A 19,342-nucleotide genomic window follows, 5' to 3' on the forward strand; every position below is an offset into this window, starting at 1 on the left:
GCAACTGAGTCAAAGAAAAGCTCCTGGGAGTGTTCAGAATTATTTTCCATGGCTTTCTTTTCAGGTATTCTCCTGAAAGAGCCTTCCTGATCTTCCCCCGAGGACCATCTGTTACGCAAAAATACAACAGCTGCACTCCTAAGAAACTTCATGTTATCAAAAATGTGTAAAAACTCTTATTTCGTGGGGAAAAGAGATGGTAGGTTCAAGAGTTCCTAAACTATGGTATGCCCACGCATGAATTTTAATAACAAATGGAATAACCTAAGCAGTAACTCTATTTTACTTGTAAGCAAAAAGTCATAAACTGGTGGTTCGCAACTGCTGACCACGAACCTAAGTGCTTCCCGGCCTTCAACCCACACATGTCTTCTTTAAACAGCTTGAAATTTCCTTTCTAACAGAAATCATAACCATCAGTGTTATGACTGGCCAGCTAAGTCTGCTGAAACATAACGGAATATCTGGAAAGAGAGCTGGTATACATAAAGAATTGAGTAGAAGACAAAGGTACCATTGCAAATCATTAAAGTAGTGAGACATGATTCTGCTAAGAGTGCTGAATCCCTGTATTACTATTCAGGAAAAAAAATGCCATCAAATCCATTAGGATCCGTACATAACGAAGCCAATCCCTAATCATCTTTTAACGTGCAAACTGCATTATAAAAATTCAGTCTAAGAGACATCTGCTATTATAAAAATCCTTACATAATATTTACAAGGGCAATTTATCCCACAATCCTCACTTCTCAAGCAGCAGCAAAGCAAAATATACAGACTTTAGGTACTCTGTCCTATACCTTAACACATGTTCACTTGAGCTTCCTGAACAGTACTGAAAAATTTAGAAGGTTCAGGGCTCCTGGGTCGCTCAGTCAGTTAAGCATCCGACTCTCGATTTTGGCTCGCGTCATGTTCTCGGGGTTTGTGCGTTCGAGCCCTAAGTGGGGCTCTGCATTGACAGCACAGAGCATGCTTGAGACTCTCTCCCTCTCTCTCTCTCTGCCCCTCCCCAGCACATGCACACATGTTCTCTCTCTCTCTCTCTCTCTCTCTGAAAATAAATAAGCTTTAAAAAATTAGGAGGTTCAAATGCACTACATCAGAGAAGTTTAATGTTTAATGTGAGGTTTGGCTAATTACATATATATGTTTTAATTGTATCAATTTCAATGGCCGTATAGAAGAACTATTTCATTACATCTTAATGTCATGGAACCATCTTCTTAGTTTGATCTCCATCTTTACTGTAACCACTTACCACGTATGCCTCAACTTCTCTTCTAAAAGAGAAAAAAGTCATGTCTTCTGAGTGACAAATTCCAAAAGTAATATAAACCAATTAAATAAAGTTGATATTACCAAAGAGAAAAGTTTTTTTTTTTTTCAGTTAAGCTCAGAATATATTTCTATCAAAAACTGGGATGATTAAGTGTTCAGTGGAACCCAGATTTGAATCCAGACTGCCTTATACCAGAAGACAGGTTATTGACTTCTGTGGTGTCCTGCTTCTCTTACTGGACATCAAGAGTTTTTGTTCTGTTGCTTAGTTAGCCGTCTCCATCCCAGTGAAAGCTTTTTCTCAGAAAAATCGTCATATGTACTCGTTCATTTTTGTGTTCTAGCTCCTGGAAGAGTGTATGGTATACAGTAAGCGCACAATAAGTATCAAGTGAATTGCACTGGTGACTAAGGAAAAGATAGGGACAGAGAGAACGAATAAAATGGTTATTCCTCCTCACCTTTTACTACTTTTGGTCAGGAGAGGGACGAGTATTTTGAGGAAGAAAGAAGGCATCTCATATGTAAAGGACAGAAATTGATCAAGAATTGACAGTATCTGAATTGTTATTAATGCTCACATTTCAAAAGTGACTGGAATAGGTGAAAGTTCATTTCCGTGGAACTCAAAAGCTGTAATTCATTTTCCTAAGGAAAATATTCCTTTAGGAGAAACTTCCAATTTTCTGCCACATAAAAGAATTTTACGTCCAAATCCTACTCATCTCTTAATTCCCGGTTCAGGTGCCCTTCATTTCACCTACCCCCCAAAAACTGGCACTCAATCTCTTCTGACTCTGAACTTCATCTCACTTTGCCTCCCCCTCTCGTAAGATACTGACCACAGGGGCGCCTGGGTGGCCCAGTCGGTTAAGCATCTGACTTTGGCTCTGGTCATGATCAAAAGGTTCATGAGTTCGAGCCCCACATCAGGCTCTGTGCGGAGGGCTCAGAGCCTGGAGCCTGCTTCAGATTCTGTTTCTCCCTCTCTCTGCCCCCTTCCCCAGTTCTCTGTCTCTCAAGAATAAACATTAAAGGGGCGCCTGGGTGGCGCAGTCGGTTAAGCGTCCGACTTCAGCCAGGTCACGATCTCACGGTCCGTGAGTTCGAGCCCCGCGTCAGGCTCTGGGCTGATGGCTCAGAGCCTGGAGCCTGTTTCCGATTCTGTGTCTCCTTCTCTCTCTGCCCCTCCCCCGTTCATGCTCTGTCTCTCTCTGTCCCAAAAATAAATAAAAACGTTGAAAAGAAGAAAAAAAAAAAAGAATAAACATTAAAAACAAATTAAAAACAAAAAAAAAGATACCGACCATAGTCAGCCTTGTTGCTGAGACACTTGTACTCAGTTCTGTAGGCAGTGAGATGGATGCATATCCTCCATGCTGCCGGCACATGCATGCTCAGTAAACGCTTGAATAAATAATGAACTAATTCATAAAGAAATAAGCCTTCCCATAAGAACCAAGTACTCGCCTAGCATGAAAAATTTCTTAATTCAAAAAACAGGATAGCTCTGGAAGTCATGGGAACACAGGGGAAAGGCCAGCCGTACACTCAGATGTGTAATGTGTTAATAGCCCATACATTAGTCTCCAAAAACTTTGATTCTAACATGCATTCTGTCAGATTTTAATTTAAAGCACATGCTTCTATCTTTCCATTTGTTTTGAGAATTTTGACATTTTTAGGGCTTTTTTTTTTTAAGTTTATTTATTTATTTTGAGAGAAAGACAGATACAGAGAGAGAGCAAGCTGCGGAGAAGGCCGGGGGGGGGGGGGGGGCAGGGGGGGCAGGGACAGAATCCCAAGCAGGCTCTGTGCTGTCAGTGCAGAGCCTGATATGGGACTCGAACCCACAAGCTGTGAGATCATGACCTGAGCCGAAATCAAGAGTCGGATGCTTTGCTGACTGAGCCACCAAGGTGCCCTGGCATTTTTAGGGCTTTTTTTATTAAATTTTTTTTTCAACGTTTATTTATTTTTGGGACAGAGAGACACAGAGCATGAACGGGGGAGGGGCAGAGAGAGAGGGAGACACAGAATCGGAAACAGGCTCCAGGCTCTGAGCCATCAGCCCAGAGCCTGACGCAGGGCTCGAACTCACGGACCGCGAGATCGTGACCTGGCTGAAGTCAGACGCTTAACCGACTGCGCCACCCAGGCGCCCCATTTTAGGGCTTTTTTAAAAAGGTGCCTTTGCAGGGGACCTGGGTGGCTCGGTCAGTTGAGCATCCAACTTCGGCTCAGATCACTATCTCAGTTCGTGAGACATCAGGCCCGCTGCTGTCAGCCCACAGCCCGCTTTGGATCCTGTGTCCCCCTCTCTCTCTGCCCCTCCCCCATTTGTTTTCTCTCTCAAAAATAAACATTTAAAATTAGCATCTATTTTTTTTTAATATGAAATGTATTGTCAAATTGGTTTCCATACAACACCCATTGCTCATCCCAACAGGTGCCCTCCTCAATGCCCATCACCCACCCTCCCCTCCCTCCCACCCCCCATCAACCCTCAGTTTGTTCTCAGTTTTTAAGAGTCTCTTATGCTTTGGCTCTCTCCCACTCTAACCTCTCTTTTTTTTTTTTTTTCCCCTCCCCCATAGACTTCTGTTAAGTTTCTCAGGATCCTGAGAAAATTAGCCTCTATTCTTTAAAGAGACAGCTTCTCACTTATACTGAAGGACTCTCAGAAGGTGTAAGTCTAACATGATTCATTTGAATTCTCAAAGTCAAATTTGAATTTTGACCTGAATACACAGTTATAAATCCCAGTTTTAGACTAGGAATGCATGAGAACTGCATTTTCCTCCAATGATGGTTTTCACTTTTTGAAAATGCTTAAAGATAACGCCTTACAAGATTTTTTTTTTTGCGGGGGGGGGGGGGGGGTCAGGGTGCTCTGAATCCTCTTTTTGACTTGACCTGGACCTTGGTCTCTGTCCAGTCTTCAGCCTGCCTACCCCAGTTTTTTGTGTGTGTTGTTTTATTTTTGATAAAAGAATACTTCACATTGAACAATTCTGCAGCACAAGTATCTGAAAGCTAGCAAGACAATCCTTACTATATATGGGTCACTCGAACTGTCAAACCCTTAAACTGACTAAAACCCCAAGACTGTGTTAAGATTTTTTTCTAAGAAAAAAAAAAAAGATGAATGGTCTTTTGGGACAATGAAGAATATTTAGAATACAAAACCTAGCAATTTGGCTAATTTTAGCGAGCACCATATACACACAAGCATAAACGGAAAACGGGGCTACAAAGATTGCCTCCAGATGTAACTACTCTTATTTCATAAGAAGACCACCAAGAGATAGTCCCTTTAATTTAAATGTCAATGTGGCACGATCTCCTGATCAAGAACCAGCAGGGAGAACAAGGAGGGAAATTTTCCAAATTGCTAAGTGGGCTCCAAGCCTCATGGGAACCAATGCAAGAGAACACATTAATTCTTAAGGTCCAGGCTGCTGGGCATTACAGGGTCCAGTAGTCTGTCATGGGCTACGTGACAGTTTCTACTGGCAACTTAGCACTATCAAAGGGGGAAAAAAAATTAAGATTTTGTTCACCTAGGTTCACACCTGCAACAGGATTATGACTTTTGCATGACTGTTTCATAAGGCTGTGCCGGTGCTACAGAGGTTACGCTTGCCAGAGTTTTTCTAATCAGCTTTCATGGCATTTGCCTATCACCACTGTGCTTCGAAAATTTACACTACACAAGTATATCTAGTCATGTACTCAATTAACTGAAATACACCAAAGATTTAAAACTAGCTCATAGAAGGCTAGCCATTGAAAACAGTAATACAAACAGAGAAGTTCTAATCTTCTGCATATTTATGATCTAAGTCCCAAAGGGTATAAGGTTACAAAGGAAAATAAACATGATATTCACCAATAATCTGACCGTGTAAATGCCAGCCCTCATTTAAACATTTCTTCCCACTTAACACGTGCCCACTACGCTAATGTCATTGGTTTTCATCTTGGATGCCATCAAGATCACTGCAAAAATACAGGATTTGGGGCACCTGGGCAGCTCAGTCGGTTAAGCACCCAACTCTTGATTCTGGCTCAGGTCATGATCTCACTGTTCGTTGACCTCAAGCCCCACATTGGGCTCTGTGCTGACAACATGGGGCCTGCTTGGGATTCTCTGTCTCCCTCTCTCTCTGCCTCTCTCTCTCTCTCTCTCTCTCTCTCTCTCTCTCTCTCTCTCAAAAATAAAGAATAGATATTTTTTTTAAAAAATACAGGATTTTACAAGGCTGACAAAACGTAATGTCAAAGAGCTGCTCAGTGGTGAGCAATGATGGTGGTGACCGAGCCTCTCTGAAAGAGGCCTGCTAGTCAACAACCAAGGAAAATATAACAAACCCAATAATACATTTCATTTCAAAAGGGAACAATCTGAATACTAAATTTTAAAAACAAACAATAAACAACTACTACTGAGAAACTAAAGACTTCAAATATTTTAGTTATTATCCACTGGAAAGTCAAAGTGTTATTATAAAACGTTGTCAGCAATTTTATGCAAATAAGGGAAAATTCAGCAGGATGCAGTCTTCATTCATGCTAAGAATTAGCACAGTTACAATTATAACCTGCAATGTTCTTGATTATATTTAAAATGTGGCCACAATTTGTATTTCCTTTTTCTAGATAAAGTTCTGATGACTTCCCTACCATTTCCTTGCTCTTTTCATACTCTTATTTAATGTGGATTAATTTTAATTGGCCTTTTCCTGCTCTCTATTACTAGAGAAGATGGATCTCAGAATAATAGCATCAATAAAGAAAGTTAACAGGATTGCAAACTTAACGGATAGTGAATCTATCTATGCTGGAAGTGGAAAAATGCCTTTATTTCATAAAGACAACCAAAAAATAAGCCACCAAAACAGAGAATACAAAGCACAGTAAGAATTGGATTTTATTTAATCTGAGAGCCAACTTCCCCTATCCCCAGTGCTTTGTGCATTAAGAAATTCAGTGTTGGGGCGCCTGGGTGGCGCAGTTGGTTAAGCGTCCGACTTCAGCCAGGTCACGATCTCGCGGTCCGTGAGTTCAAGCCCCGCGTCGGGCTCTGGGCTAATGGCTCAGAGCCTGGAGCCTGTTTCTGATTCTGTGTCTCCCTCTCTCTCTGCCCCTCCCCCGTTCATGCTCTGTCTCTCTCTGTCCCAAAAATAAATAAACGTTTAAAAAAAAAAAATTAAAAAAAAAAAAAAAAAGAAATTCAGTGTCATGAGGCCATCAAAGTTCTCCAGTAATTTTTAAACCAAGGACATAGAGATGAAAAGGGGAGCCTGGGTGGCATAGTCGTTTGAGCACCTGACTTTGGCTCAGGTCATGATCTCACAGCTCGTGGGTTCTAGCTCCACATCGGGCTCTGTGAGGGCAGCTCAGAGCATGTACCCTGCTTCAGATTCTGTGTCTCCCTCTCTCTCTCTCTCTCTCTCTGCCCTCCCCCTCTTGCATTCTGTCTCTCTCTCAAAAATAAACATTTTTAAAAAAAATTTAAATAGAGATGAAAACAAAATAGATAATACTAGGAAAACTGGATTTCTGCATGCAAAAGAATTAACCTAGACCCTTATCTCGCACCGTATATAAAAATTAACTCAAATTTTAAATCAAGGGGTAATTCCTCATAACTTTGGACTTGGCAATAGATTTTTAGATATGCCACCAAGAGCGTGAGCAACACGAGAAAAAACTGATAACTGACCTTCATCAAAATTAGAACTTTTATAAAAAGGATATGATACAGCAAGTGAAAAGATAATCTACGCAATGGGGAAAAAATATTTGCAAAGTTGAAAATGTGGTAAGGGTTTAATATCCGAAATATATAAAGAACTCCAAAACTCAACAAAAAGGCAATCTAATAAAAAAAAGTTGGTAAAGGACTTGAATAGACATTTTGCCAAATAAGATACAGAGATGGTCAACGAGCATATGAAAAGATGCTCAACATCATTAGTCATCAGGGAAATACAAGTCAAAACCACAATGAGGTACCACTTCATACCTACTAGAATGGCTGCGATCAAAAATTATAGAATGAAACAAGTAGTCATGAGGATATGGACAATTTGGAACCCTCGTACGTTGCTGGAAGGACCGTAAAATGGTGCAGACCCTGCAGGAAACATTTTGGTGCTTCCTCGCAAAGCTAAATGCAGAATTATTCCATATGCGGGAAATTCAGCTCTTAAGAATATACCCAAAAGAACTGAGATCAGGGACTCAAAACAGATACTTGTACAACAATGTACATTGCAGTGCTATTCACAAGAGCCACCAGGTCTTGGGAGCATGCTTGGGAGCTTGGGAGCATCCAAGTGTCCATCGACAGATAAATGCAGAAACTACATGTAGTACATACACACAATGGAACATTATTCAGCCATGAAAGGGAATGAAGTTCTGGTACACGCCACAACGTGAATGAACCTTGAAACCCTTCGGTGGTCTAAGTTAGTTACAAAGTGACAAATATTGGTGCCTGGGTGGCTCAGTTGGCTAAGCACAAAGTGGCAAATATTGTGTAACTCCATTTAAGTGAAATATTTAAAATAGTAATAATCTAGAGACACAAAGTAGAATGGTGGTTGTGAGGAGCTGGGGGAAGGAGGAACAAGTGAAGTTACTGCTTAACAGGCACAAACTTTCTGTTTGGGGTGATGAAACGGTTTTAGAAATGGTGGTGTTTGCACAGCACTGTGAATATACTTAAAGTCACTAAATTGTATAATTAAAATAGTTAAAATAGAAGCTTTTATATCAATTTCACCTGAAAGGAAAACTTAGCTAAAAAATAAACCACAAATGCATGATTAAACGCTGCACTCCTTACACCTAAAACAGGAATCACACTATTGCCATGAAGATTATAAAATGAGTCTCAAAATAAAAGACAAATATTCCACAGCGAATGAAAACTGCTGGCAAAACTCCTGTATGGAATGACTGCTGGACATACAAAGTGTCCGCACAATTCCACGAGATACAGAACATTCAGCAACTTGTTTACCCAGCATTTGTGTAAAGACTACAATGTAATCACAACAAGATGATACGTTAACTCTAACGACCACAGCAGAGCAAACAGAGAATTTGTATGGTGTCCCCCCTGCACATGGTCTAGTCTGACTTACCTGCTTCTTTGTGTACAAACTTTTAACTGTCTCTAATTAACAGTATTTGTTGCAGCTGACTTTGTAATAAATAAAGCCGCTCATTTGAAAAACTTAAAAATAAAACAGATTCTTGGACTTTTGGTAACACGAGAGCATGCAATTTGGAAGAGTAACTGCTATCGTGTAGCATGCTAGTGGGCATTGACCTCAGAAGAAAACTATTAATAGGACAGAAGCAGAGACACTCCCTGTTCCTGTAAGAGCCAATGTGAGAAAATACCGCTCAGTGACTTTTCGTTTATCACTGAAAAGCCCATACTACATGAAAGACTTCTTCATTCATAAATACTTCATGAGCAGTAACAAGGATGAGAATTAAGGGTATGGATTCAGTTTAAGGAGCACATGCTGTGTGTACTATCACACACACACAAAGGACCCAAATGCTAATTCGTACACTGTGTTTCATTCACATGGAACATGAGCAGTCAACCACACGCCTAATGATCTTGATTTGCTGTGGAAGAGAACTGTAAAAATATAAATATGGTCAATTCAAAACTGCAGAATATACTTCATTTTGGAAACGAAAGTTAAAGACCATGATGGCTTTTCCATGATGGAATATACACACTGGCAAAGAGGAAAAATAACCACATTCATCTTTTAAATGAAAGATGAAAACAAAAACATTTTTAGGACACTGGCAAGGCCAATAAAGTCCATTTTGGTTATTTCAAAGGGCTTCTGGTGGTGGTATATTGCAACGGTATATTCAAAATCTTTTGTAACTTGACTCTATCCCTTTAAGGATCAAACATCATGATTTAGATGTTGGAAATAAGGTTAATCAGATTTCCTAACAAGACTAACCTATGGTATAAACAATTTGAATGTTGGCCGAAAATTTTTAAAAGAACTAAACAGAACTTCTTATAACAAAATATGTATATGTATTACCAAGTTAAACCTTAATGAAGGCATGTAAGAAATCAGATATAGTTTCACAAATTTATGAGAATGGACAAAAAGACAATTTACACACACACACACACACACACACACACACACACACACACACGAATACTATGCTACTCAGCCATAAAAAAATAAAAAAATAAAAAGCTAGCCATTTGCAACTTGTATGAACCTTAAGGATATTAGGCTAAGTGAAAGAAGGCAGACAGAAAAAGACAACTATCTTATGATTTCACTTATTTGGAATCTAAGAACCAAACAAACAAAAGTCATAGATACGGAGAATACACTGGTGGTTGCCAGAAGGGAAGAGGGTGGGGGGACAAGGGGTGAAATGACTTACGAGGATCAAGAGGTACAAACTTCCAATTATAAAAGGAAGTCATGTACAGCATGGTGACATTAGTCAATAATAATGTATTGAAAATTTGAAAGTTGCTTTAAGAAAGTAAATCTTGGGGCGCCTGGGTGGCGCAGTCAGTTAAGCGTCCGACTTCAGCCAGGTCACGATCTCGCGGTCCGTGAGTTCGAGCCCCGCGTCGGGCTCTGGGCTGATGGCTCAGAGCCTGGAGCCTGTTTCCGATTCTGTGTCTCCCTCTCTCTCTGCCCCTCCCCCGTTCATGCTCTGTCTCTCTCTGTCTCAAAAATAAATAAACATTGAAAAAAAAAATTTTTTTTAAATAAAAAAAATAAAAAAAAAAAGAAAGTAAATCTTGGGGCGCCTGGGTGGCGCAGTCGGTTAAGCGTCCGACTTCAGCCAGGTCACGATCTCGCGGTCCGTGAGTTCGAGCCCCGCGTCAGGCTCTGGGCTGATGGCTCAGAGCCTGGAGCCTGTTTCCGATTCTGTGTCTCCTTCTCTCTCTGCCCCTCCCCTGTTCATGCTCTGTCTCTCTCTGTCCCCAAAATAAATAAACGTTGAAAAAAAAAAAATTTAAAAAAAAACAAAAAAACAAAAAAAGAAAGTAAATCTTAAAAGTTCTCATTACAAAAAAAAAATTCTGTGACTCTGAATGCAGAGAGATGTTAACGAGACTCAATGTGCTGCTTGCTTGGCAATATATACAAATGTCAAATCATGTTGTACACCTGAAACTGATATGCCACATATCAAACATCCTTTAATATAATGAAAAAGTGAAGGCAAATAAAACATGTTATGATACATTAAAAGAGAGAGTTTGAAGGCCATAAACCTTTATTTAATATAGGAGACTAAGTTGTTTGTTTTTTTTTAAACAGGTGAAAAATCATCTTGGGTGAGAAGGCTGAGTTGTGAGATGGAGATTAGAACAAACAAATGGTAATATGGGAGGAACTCCAAATGAATATTGATAATATAAAGCAAAATAATGAGGTCTTCAAGGTGGAGGGGGGTTTAGAGAGAATTAAAATACATGCATAATAGCACTGAACTTGGGAGGGAAGTATACAAGGCAAAAGTGTTCTAAGATCCCTGGATTTTTCAGGATGATAATAAAGGTCCAGATTAAGACAGGATTTTATAATGAAGGATGCATGCTGTAATTTCTAAGGTAGTCACTAAAAGAACAGAAAGATAATGTATTAATTTCAAAACTGTGAAAAGGGAAAACCAAAATGAAAAAGGAAAACCCTAATCAATCCAAAAGAAAACACAAGAGAAAAAGAAACTTAGAAAAATTTGGATTAAAAAAACACAATATAGGTTAAGATTTTAAACTTTAAAAATCAAACATTATAACTAACTGAAGATTCTCCAGTTAGAAGCAAAGCCTGTCCAACTTATTACTTCAGAAAGCTCCAACTCGAATTCACAAAAGCTGTAAGACTGCGGGAATAGAGAGAGGGTCACAGTAAAAGGACATAGAAAAAGATGTATCATGCAAACGTTTACAGAAAAAAATATTTACTTTCAGATAAAATGCATTAAAAAGGCTTAATTTACCTGCAAAATAACAAATTTGTATTTAATAATAAATTTAAATATACAAAATTAAATATATACAGCAAAAACTGAACAGAACTACAAAAACATAGTCATAAAGGGAAACTTTTAAAAATACTTCTGTTGATAACTGAGAAAAGAAACAACAAATCAGTAAAAATACAGACGATTTGAGTAACTTAATTAAAAACCTTATCTGTAGGCTTATATAGAAGACTAAACTCAATGATTGCAGAATATACCTTCTTTTTAGACACAGCGCACTTACAGAAATTGACCATACAGCTGGCCATAAAATCTAAACAAGTTCAAAGGACTGAAATAATGGAAATTAAGTTTTCTGACCACAAAGCCATTAAGGAAGAAATCAGGAACAAAAGATAAATTTAAAAAATTCTTGGGGCGCCTGGGTGGCGCAGTCGGTTAAGCGTCCGACTTCAGCCAGGTCACGATCTCGCGGTCCGTGAGTTCGAGCCCCGCGTCAGGCTCAGGGCTGATGGCTCAGAGCCTGGAGCCTGTTTCGGATTCTGTGTCTCCCTCTCTCTCTGCCCCTCCCCCGTTCATGCTCTGTCTCTCTCTGTCCCAAAAATAAATAAACATTAAAAAAAAAAAAAATTCTTATTTGTATACTTCAGGAAATTCTAAATAACCAATTACAAAATAATTCTAAGGTAATAAAACCGGTACCTAGGGAGAAACAGCCTTAAATGTTAATATTTGGCAAAGAAGAAGGTTAAAATTTATGAACAAATGTTCATAACTAGAAAAAGAATAAAAGTCAGTGAAATAAAAACTAATATACAATGAAGAAAATTCATAAGGCCAAAAGTTATATATCTAAAAAGACTAATAAAATTGACAAAACTCTGGCAATATGAAGGAAAGAGAAGAAAAGACCATAATTACCAATACCAGGACCAAAAAGAAAAAAAAAAAAACCACTAATATAGAAACCGCACACATAAAATAGAATTATGAGCAACTTTTTCAGATATTTGAAAATTTAGGTGAAATGGACCGAGTCTTAGAAAAATATAAACTAACTCAAGGATAAAGAGAAAACCTAAACATTCTTGTAATCTTTAAAATAATTACCAATATTCTTATCAAAAAGAAAATGTCCAAGCCCAGATAACCTAACAGGTAAATTCCACTAAAGTAAAAACTAATTTCAGTCTTTCACAAACTTGTCCACAGAAGAGTAAAGACTTCTCCTACCTCACTACACGAGGCTAACGTGATATTGTTAGAATGACAAAACAAAATTACAGGCTAAAGTCATTCATAAAAACATAAAGTTATAAATAAAATATGAGCAAACTAAATCCAGCAGATTATATGAACAAATTGGGTTTCTCTCTAAAATACAAGTTGGTTTAATAGTCAAATATCAATGAAATTTGCTGTGTTGAGATTCACAGGACACAGATGATCATCACAATACATACATTAACAAGCACTTGACAAAATTCAATGGCTAGTCATTAAAAAAATCATTTTGCAAACTAAGAATAAATGGAAGCTTCCTTAATCCAGTAAAGGGCATATATGAAAAAATCTAGAGCAAATATGACAAAGAAGAAATGCTGAAGTAATTTCTTTTGAGACCCAGAACTAAAAGCAAAGATGTTCACCATCACCACTGTGATTCGACATTGTAACAAAGGTTCCAGATAGTAGCACAGCAAGCAAAGGGAAGCACGGTCTTTATTATGCCATGGTGGGCCAACTGGATACCCACACGGGAAAAATTAATATGGAGCCTTCACACCTTACAAACAAAAATCTGCAATATCAAAATCAAAACGGAAACTGAAAAGGGAATAACTTTTTGATGGTAAGTTAAGGAAATACTTCATGAATACAATTCAGCAATCATTAACCTAAAGGAAAATGGTGCTCGACTGATTGGAAATTAATGACTTCTGCATATAGAACAGGGGAGGAAAGCGCAAAAATGAGAAGACTAGTCATACAACAAGAGAAGGTGCTTGTAACACATAGAACTAATCTAATTCATATGACATAATTCCACTTATAAAGTTCAACAAGCAAAATTAAACTATATGGCCTAGGGAGCTTACATAAATCATAAACTATGTTTTATATAGAGTGTAAAATTGCAACCTTTTGTTTTCTGGTTTTTTTTTTTTTTTAATGTCCATCTCTAAGGAGGTTGAGGCGATTGTGAAAAGAAGAAATACCCAGGCTGCTTTCAGGATGCTTGATTTCTTGAACCAGATGGTGATCACGTGGATGTTGGCATTGTAACCAGTTTTAGAACTATCTTATAAAAGTTTTATGTGTTTTTCTGTATATATATTTCACATTATATGATTTTTGGAAAAAAAACATACTTAATGAATTTATAAAACTAAAACTAACATAGGTACTATGCACAAAAGGAATGATTTCATAAGATTAAAAAAAAGAACGGCACTATCAGAGGAATAAAAACAAGGTCAACTCTCTAGTTCATAAAAGTTGTTTCCCATGAGGTACAGGTTAATGACATGTACCTGGAACCGATTAATTTAAGTAAATGGATGGTGGCGGCCAGGTTTCTCACTGTTGGGGGTGGGAATTTACAAATAAGAAAGGGAAGAAGGCGAAAATGATCCATTTGCTAATTAGAGTTGGCAACATCTGTAAGAATTCACGTTTAGCTTAATATAGTTATAGCTGATTGCACACAAAAATGTTTATAATGATGTGTGTATCTACATGGGTTAGTGTACATGTATGTATTTCTTTGCTCTGACACATGAGAAGACCTGAAAGAAACAACACTCTGATAGCCATATGCAAACCATCACCCAGATCCTGGGTTCTAATCCCATTCCCCAGTAAAAGGCGGTAGGGTCTCCCTAGCGAAATAGTTGATTCCAGGACTGGAGCACTGTAAAATGAACCTGGGACATCTTGTAGTGCCAAAAAGAAAGAAACAAGCAGGCCCACATTGACAGGAGAATATCAAAGGGGCCAAAGCTGGAACGACTGGAACAACAAAATAAATTTGTATTGGATTATAGCCCAAAATATCAATAAATATCCATAAGTCCATACTGATACGAATAAACGAATAAATAAATAGGAGAAAAGAGACAAAATATTCCAAATATTTTATACAGAAACTTTAGCCTAAAGGAGGGAGACCATAACACACAGTGTAGACTGCACAGTACAGTACAGTGTGGAAAGAATGGAAAAAGAGAATAATGTTACAGTGGAGAAATCTGACAAATACTACTTTAGCCAGTTGACCAACATCAATAGTCATAAATCAAGTTGAGAGTATGTACCCTTGATATGATAGCAATGGCACTTAAATCAGACAGATTCTAACAGAGGGGAATTCTATAGCATACCTGACTAGAACTCCTAAAAACTGCCAGGGTCACCAAAGACAAAAAAAAAAAAAAAAAAAAAAAAAAAAGTCTGAGAAACCCTCATAGCCAAGAGGAGCCGAATGAGACCATGACAATCAAATGTAATGGGAGATCCAGGAGCAAAAACAAACAAACAAACAAACAAACAAAAAAAGACATTAGGGGAAAACAAAGAAAATCTGAATAAAGTATAGATTTTAGTTAATAATAGGGTTTCAATATTGATTCACTAATTGAAGTGAATGTGCCAAACTAAGGTAAGATGTTAATCAGGGAAACAAGGTATAAGGTATACTGGAACTCTCAGTATTATCTTCATAATCTCTCTGCAAATCTAAAAAATAAAGTCCATTGAAATTAAAAAAAAAAAAAAACCAAGAAAGAAAATCCAGAACATATATTGGTGAACAATGGAGGGGATATTACAAATTTATGTCAAAAGAATGGACTACTGAATAAGTTATTTGGGGACTACTGGTTGTTCATGTGGGAAATAAAATTAGACAATTATTATTTCACTCCACATATAAATTACAGTTGGACTAAAATTCCAAATGTATACAAACTGTGTTAATTATTGGAAAAAAAAATCTTAGAGAATATCTTCATGACCTTGCAGTAGGTAGGAAAGCACAAGGAAAAAAAAAAAAAGCATTAACCATACAGAAAAGATTGATTTGCCCACATAAAATTTTTCAACTTCAATAAAAGAAATACTATTTAAGAAAAAAAGGACAAATGGCTGACCAGAAAAAATGGGATTCAACCTAAAATGTCCCATAATATACAAAATACAAATAAAAGAAATTCTGTAAAAACATGAAAAAATGGTAACCGATAGAAAAAACGGGAAAGGATGTGAATCGACAAATCAGAGGAATAAACGGCCATTAAACGAATGGAAATCTGCTCAATATCAGGAGTAATGCACATTCAACACTTAAGATACCATGTTTTATCCATCAAATAGGCAAAATTATCAAGGCTTATGATATTGAAGCTCGACAAGAATATGGGGGAAAGAATCCCCAATGTACTGTCCATGGGATCATTAAGTGCCTTAACCACTCTGGAGGACAATTTGATAACATCCATTAAATATTCACATCTTTTTTCCCAAAATATTATAAAAGAAGCAAAACTAGGGTTTTCATCAACAGAAGTATGGTTCATTACACTGTGATACTACAGAAAAGTATGCCTTAGTTTAAAAGAATGAGGTAGATACATAAATGGTTGTATAGATAGATAGGTCATATATATATATATACATATATATATATACACACACACACACACATATATATATACACACACACGTATATACACACACACGTATACACACACACGTTTACACACACACGTATACACACACACGTATACACACACACGTATACACACACACGTATACACACACACGTGTATATATATATATACACACACACATACGTGTATGTATACACACGTGTGTGTGTGTGTGTATATATATAGATAGATATATACACACACACACACGTATGTATACATATACAAACACACACACACACCCTGTGGAATTCCAGCTCTGAGATCTTACTTGATATAGGAAAAAAGGTTCTAGAACAATCCACAGAGTAGAACAGAATCTGATTAAAAAGGAACAAAGACATAAAACAACACACTTATGTACATCCGTGTGTAAGTGTTTAATGTATACAACATTCTTGAAGGAAACTCATCAAATGAGAAAGAAAATGAGACTGGGGCAGAGAATGGGTGGGTAATTAAGAAGTCCTTTCTTTTTTTATCTATGCATCTTTGACAACGACGATGTTTTTATATATTACCTGTGTAATTGCATTTATTTCCCTTGGTGAAATCAGTAGAAAGGGGGAGAGGGAGAAGTGGTATAAGCTTTACACTGAAAGTATAGTCCCACACGAGGACTATGTGCATCAGGGGCCGCTGGGAGCCACTCCCCTGCCACCCGAGCTTCTGCTTCTGCCCTTCGGTTACGCTCTCTAGCTCTGTACCCAGGAGAGGATGTTGCTAAGCAACTCTGCTTAGGGTAAAAATGACCCCTGACTGGCAAACTGCATCTGGTCTGCAAGGGACTAGAAGGGAACCATAAGCATCTGATGCGTGCACCATACTTTGGAACTTCCCTGAATGCAGTGACTCTTGGAGCAGGTCTTCTCTGCTGGACTCAAGCCTTGTTGGGCATACAGGTCAAAAAATATCACAAAGCCAGGTGTGAATGACACAGGCACTTTAGATCCGCATCAAGGGAGCCAGCTACGTGTGGAAAAGTCCTTTTTAAATTCTGAATAGCCTCTGCTATTTTCATGACTGACCCTTCAACTGCCCCATAAACTATAAATACTCCATTTTAATCATTCCTTAAGAAAGATGTAAGCAACAATATTTTGCATTCAATTAAACTAAGGCATTTTTGGCAAACAGCAAGGCATGAAACTTATTCATTACATAACTGTAGTAAATTTATGGCTCAAATAAATTTTATCTATAATTTCCCAAACCACTATGGAAAGTTAAATCATTCATTTTATATAGTAGAACACAATGTGGGACTTTATAAAAACTAAAACGAAGAAAAAAAAATTTTCCAAAGGAGCTGGCTTCCAAGTTAATGTCTTGAGAAAAAAAGATTTTCAGGTATTTAAACATCAAAATTACTTCCTCAGAAAAACTAATAACCCTCAGTGTAAATTACAGTGGAAAAAAATCATTACTGATGGACAAAGATGAGACAAAACTTGCCAAAACGTAAGGATGGATATGCTTGAAATAGCAAGAATATTTCCAAATTTGTGATTCAGCTTTGTGAAAATCATGGTACCAGTAACTGCCCACACTGAGACCACTATCTCAGCTGCTTACGGAACGGCAGTGATGGAACCAAATTCAGTACGGTCAGTGCAACATACGAGACGTTCTTTTTAGTCACATACCATGCCATTCTTTTGAGAGGTCTTAAAAGTACAAGGCATAGCTCCCCCACCCCACTCACATTCTGTTTTAACAGTTCTGGGGGGCACCTGCGTGGCTCAGTCCATTAAGCGTCCGACTCTTAATTTCGGCTCAGGTCATGATCCCCGAGTCTTGGGATTGGCCATGCAGCCTGCTTAAAATACTCTTCTCTCTCCACCCCCAAAAAAAGTTCTGGGAAGGGTTCATGAATCTACATTTTTAACAAGTGCTGATTCTCAGACCTATAAATACAGAGAACAAACTGATGGTTTCCAGAGGGGAAGTGGGTAGAGGGTGGGCAAAATGGACGAAGGGTAGTGGAGACACAGGCTTCTAGTTAAGGAATGAGTAAGTCACGGGAATAAAAGACACCGCATAGGAATATAGTCAATGATACTATATGGTGTCACTGGATGGTGACAGATGGCAGCTATACTTGTAGTCAGTGGACACAGCTTAACATATACAGAAGCTGAATCACTGTATTGTAAAGCTGGAACTAATGTAACATCGTATGTCAAGCATACTATGAAAACTTTTTTTAATTAAAACCAAAGAGTGCTGATTCCGGGGAACCTCAGAACAGGACCTCAAAGGGGCACTGACCTCCTTCACCCGCCTCCTGAAACAGGTCGGAAGGAAGAGGACTTTACACATACATGTGGTTTTTTTCTTTTTTGGAACTCTTTATTCTAAGTATCACTAAATCTTACAACGGATAGGAAGGTGAAATATGCTTGTTTTAACTGAATCCCTTAATGACATATCAACTTCAGGATAGTTGGTTGCCACCCCCCACCCCCTCCGGTGACAGGAAGAAAGAAAACGCAAGAATGGGGTAGGGACAATATTGTACTTCTTAAAGGAAAACAGTGTCAGGTCTGAAGGTTATTAAACCTGAGTGAAGAGTACCAGGAGTATCATGGGATTTGCCATACTTTATTGCATGCTTAAAATATTCGCTTTTTTTAAAGAAATTTAAATGCATGGCATTATCACAAAGGGGAAGACCATATAAGAGCATCAGCACAAGCCATCGCTACCAGGAGAAAGCAGTGTTCAGTCAAGGTCCCCTGACGACGTTTACCTTGGAAGGAGGCATCCTAGTTGCCTTTGTGCCCCTCTTGCTGGTTACGGAAAAACAGGCATGATCTGTTCGCACTTACTGAAAGCAATGCTGTTTTTCACTGCGAACAAGAAAATGCAAGGACGGAAGGAAAACCGCCCCTCTTGGTTCACATACCTGTGTCACTACCGGATCCTGTTGACAACGCCGGCATGATGCAAGCCGCAGGCTGGGACAACGCGCACCAAACGCTCTCCACTTAGAAAGCCACAGGGGAGTCCAGGTCCGTGGCCAACAGCCACGCTGTCGACCAAGATTTATCGTGCAGGCCGTTTCTAAAAAGAGAAGAAACGCTTTAAAAATAATAATAATAGGGGAGACTACCAAACTGCGACATTCTGCAACTAACTCGAAATTCTTATTCCAACACACTTACCAGAAAGATCAGATCTTCCAAAGTTTACACGTCTCCGCTACGTGTAAATATTAAGTGCGGGAGTTTTTTATCTTGATGGGAGGTTTCTAATTAAAACCGTTAAAGTTCCTCCTACATGTATCAAGGCTTCCTTAAAGATTTTCACAGTTGGAG

General features: G+C 38.3%; 1 protein-coding gene across 2 annotated transcripts in view; it reads right to left on the reverse strand.

Annotated features, from left to right (window-relative positions):
* The window catches only part of MPP7 (MAGUK p55 scaffold protein 7), a 218,128-nt gene extending 199,043 nt beyond the window's left edge, over nucleotides 1-19,085 (reverse strand). For both annotated transcript variants that reach the window (XM_047865088.1, XM_047865087.1), the window contains exon 1: nucleotides 18,931-19,085. In XM_047865088.1, coding sequence (XP_047721044.1) covers nucleotides 18,931-18,967 — 37 coding nt within the window. In that variant the 5' untranslated portion in view covers nucleotides 18,968-19,085. The remainder of the gene's footprint in view (nucleotides 1-18,930) is intronic.
* Between the last annotated feature and the right edge of the window lie 257 nt (nucleotides 19,086-19,342).

This window comes from Prionailurus viverrinus, chromosome B4 (genome assembly GCF_022837055.1).
Source record: "Prionailurus viverrinus isolate Anna chromosome B4, UM_Priviv_1.0, whole genome shotgun sequence".
NCBI lineage: Eukaryota > Metazoa > Chordata > Mammalia > Carnivora > Felidae > Prionailurus > Prionailurus viverrinus.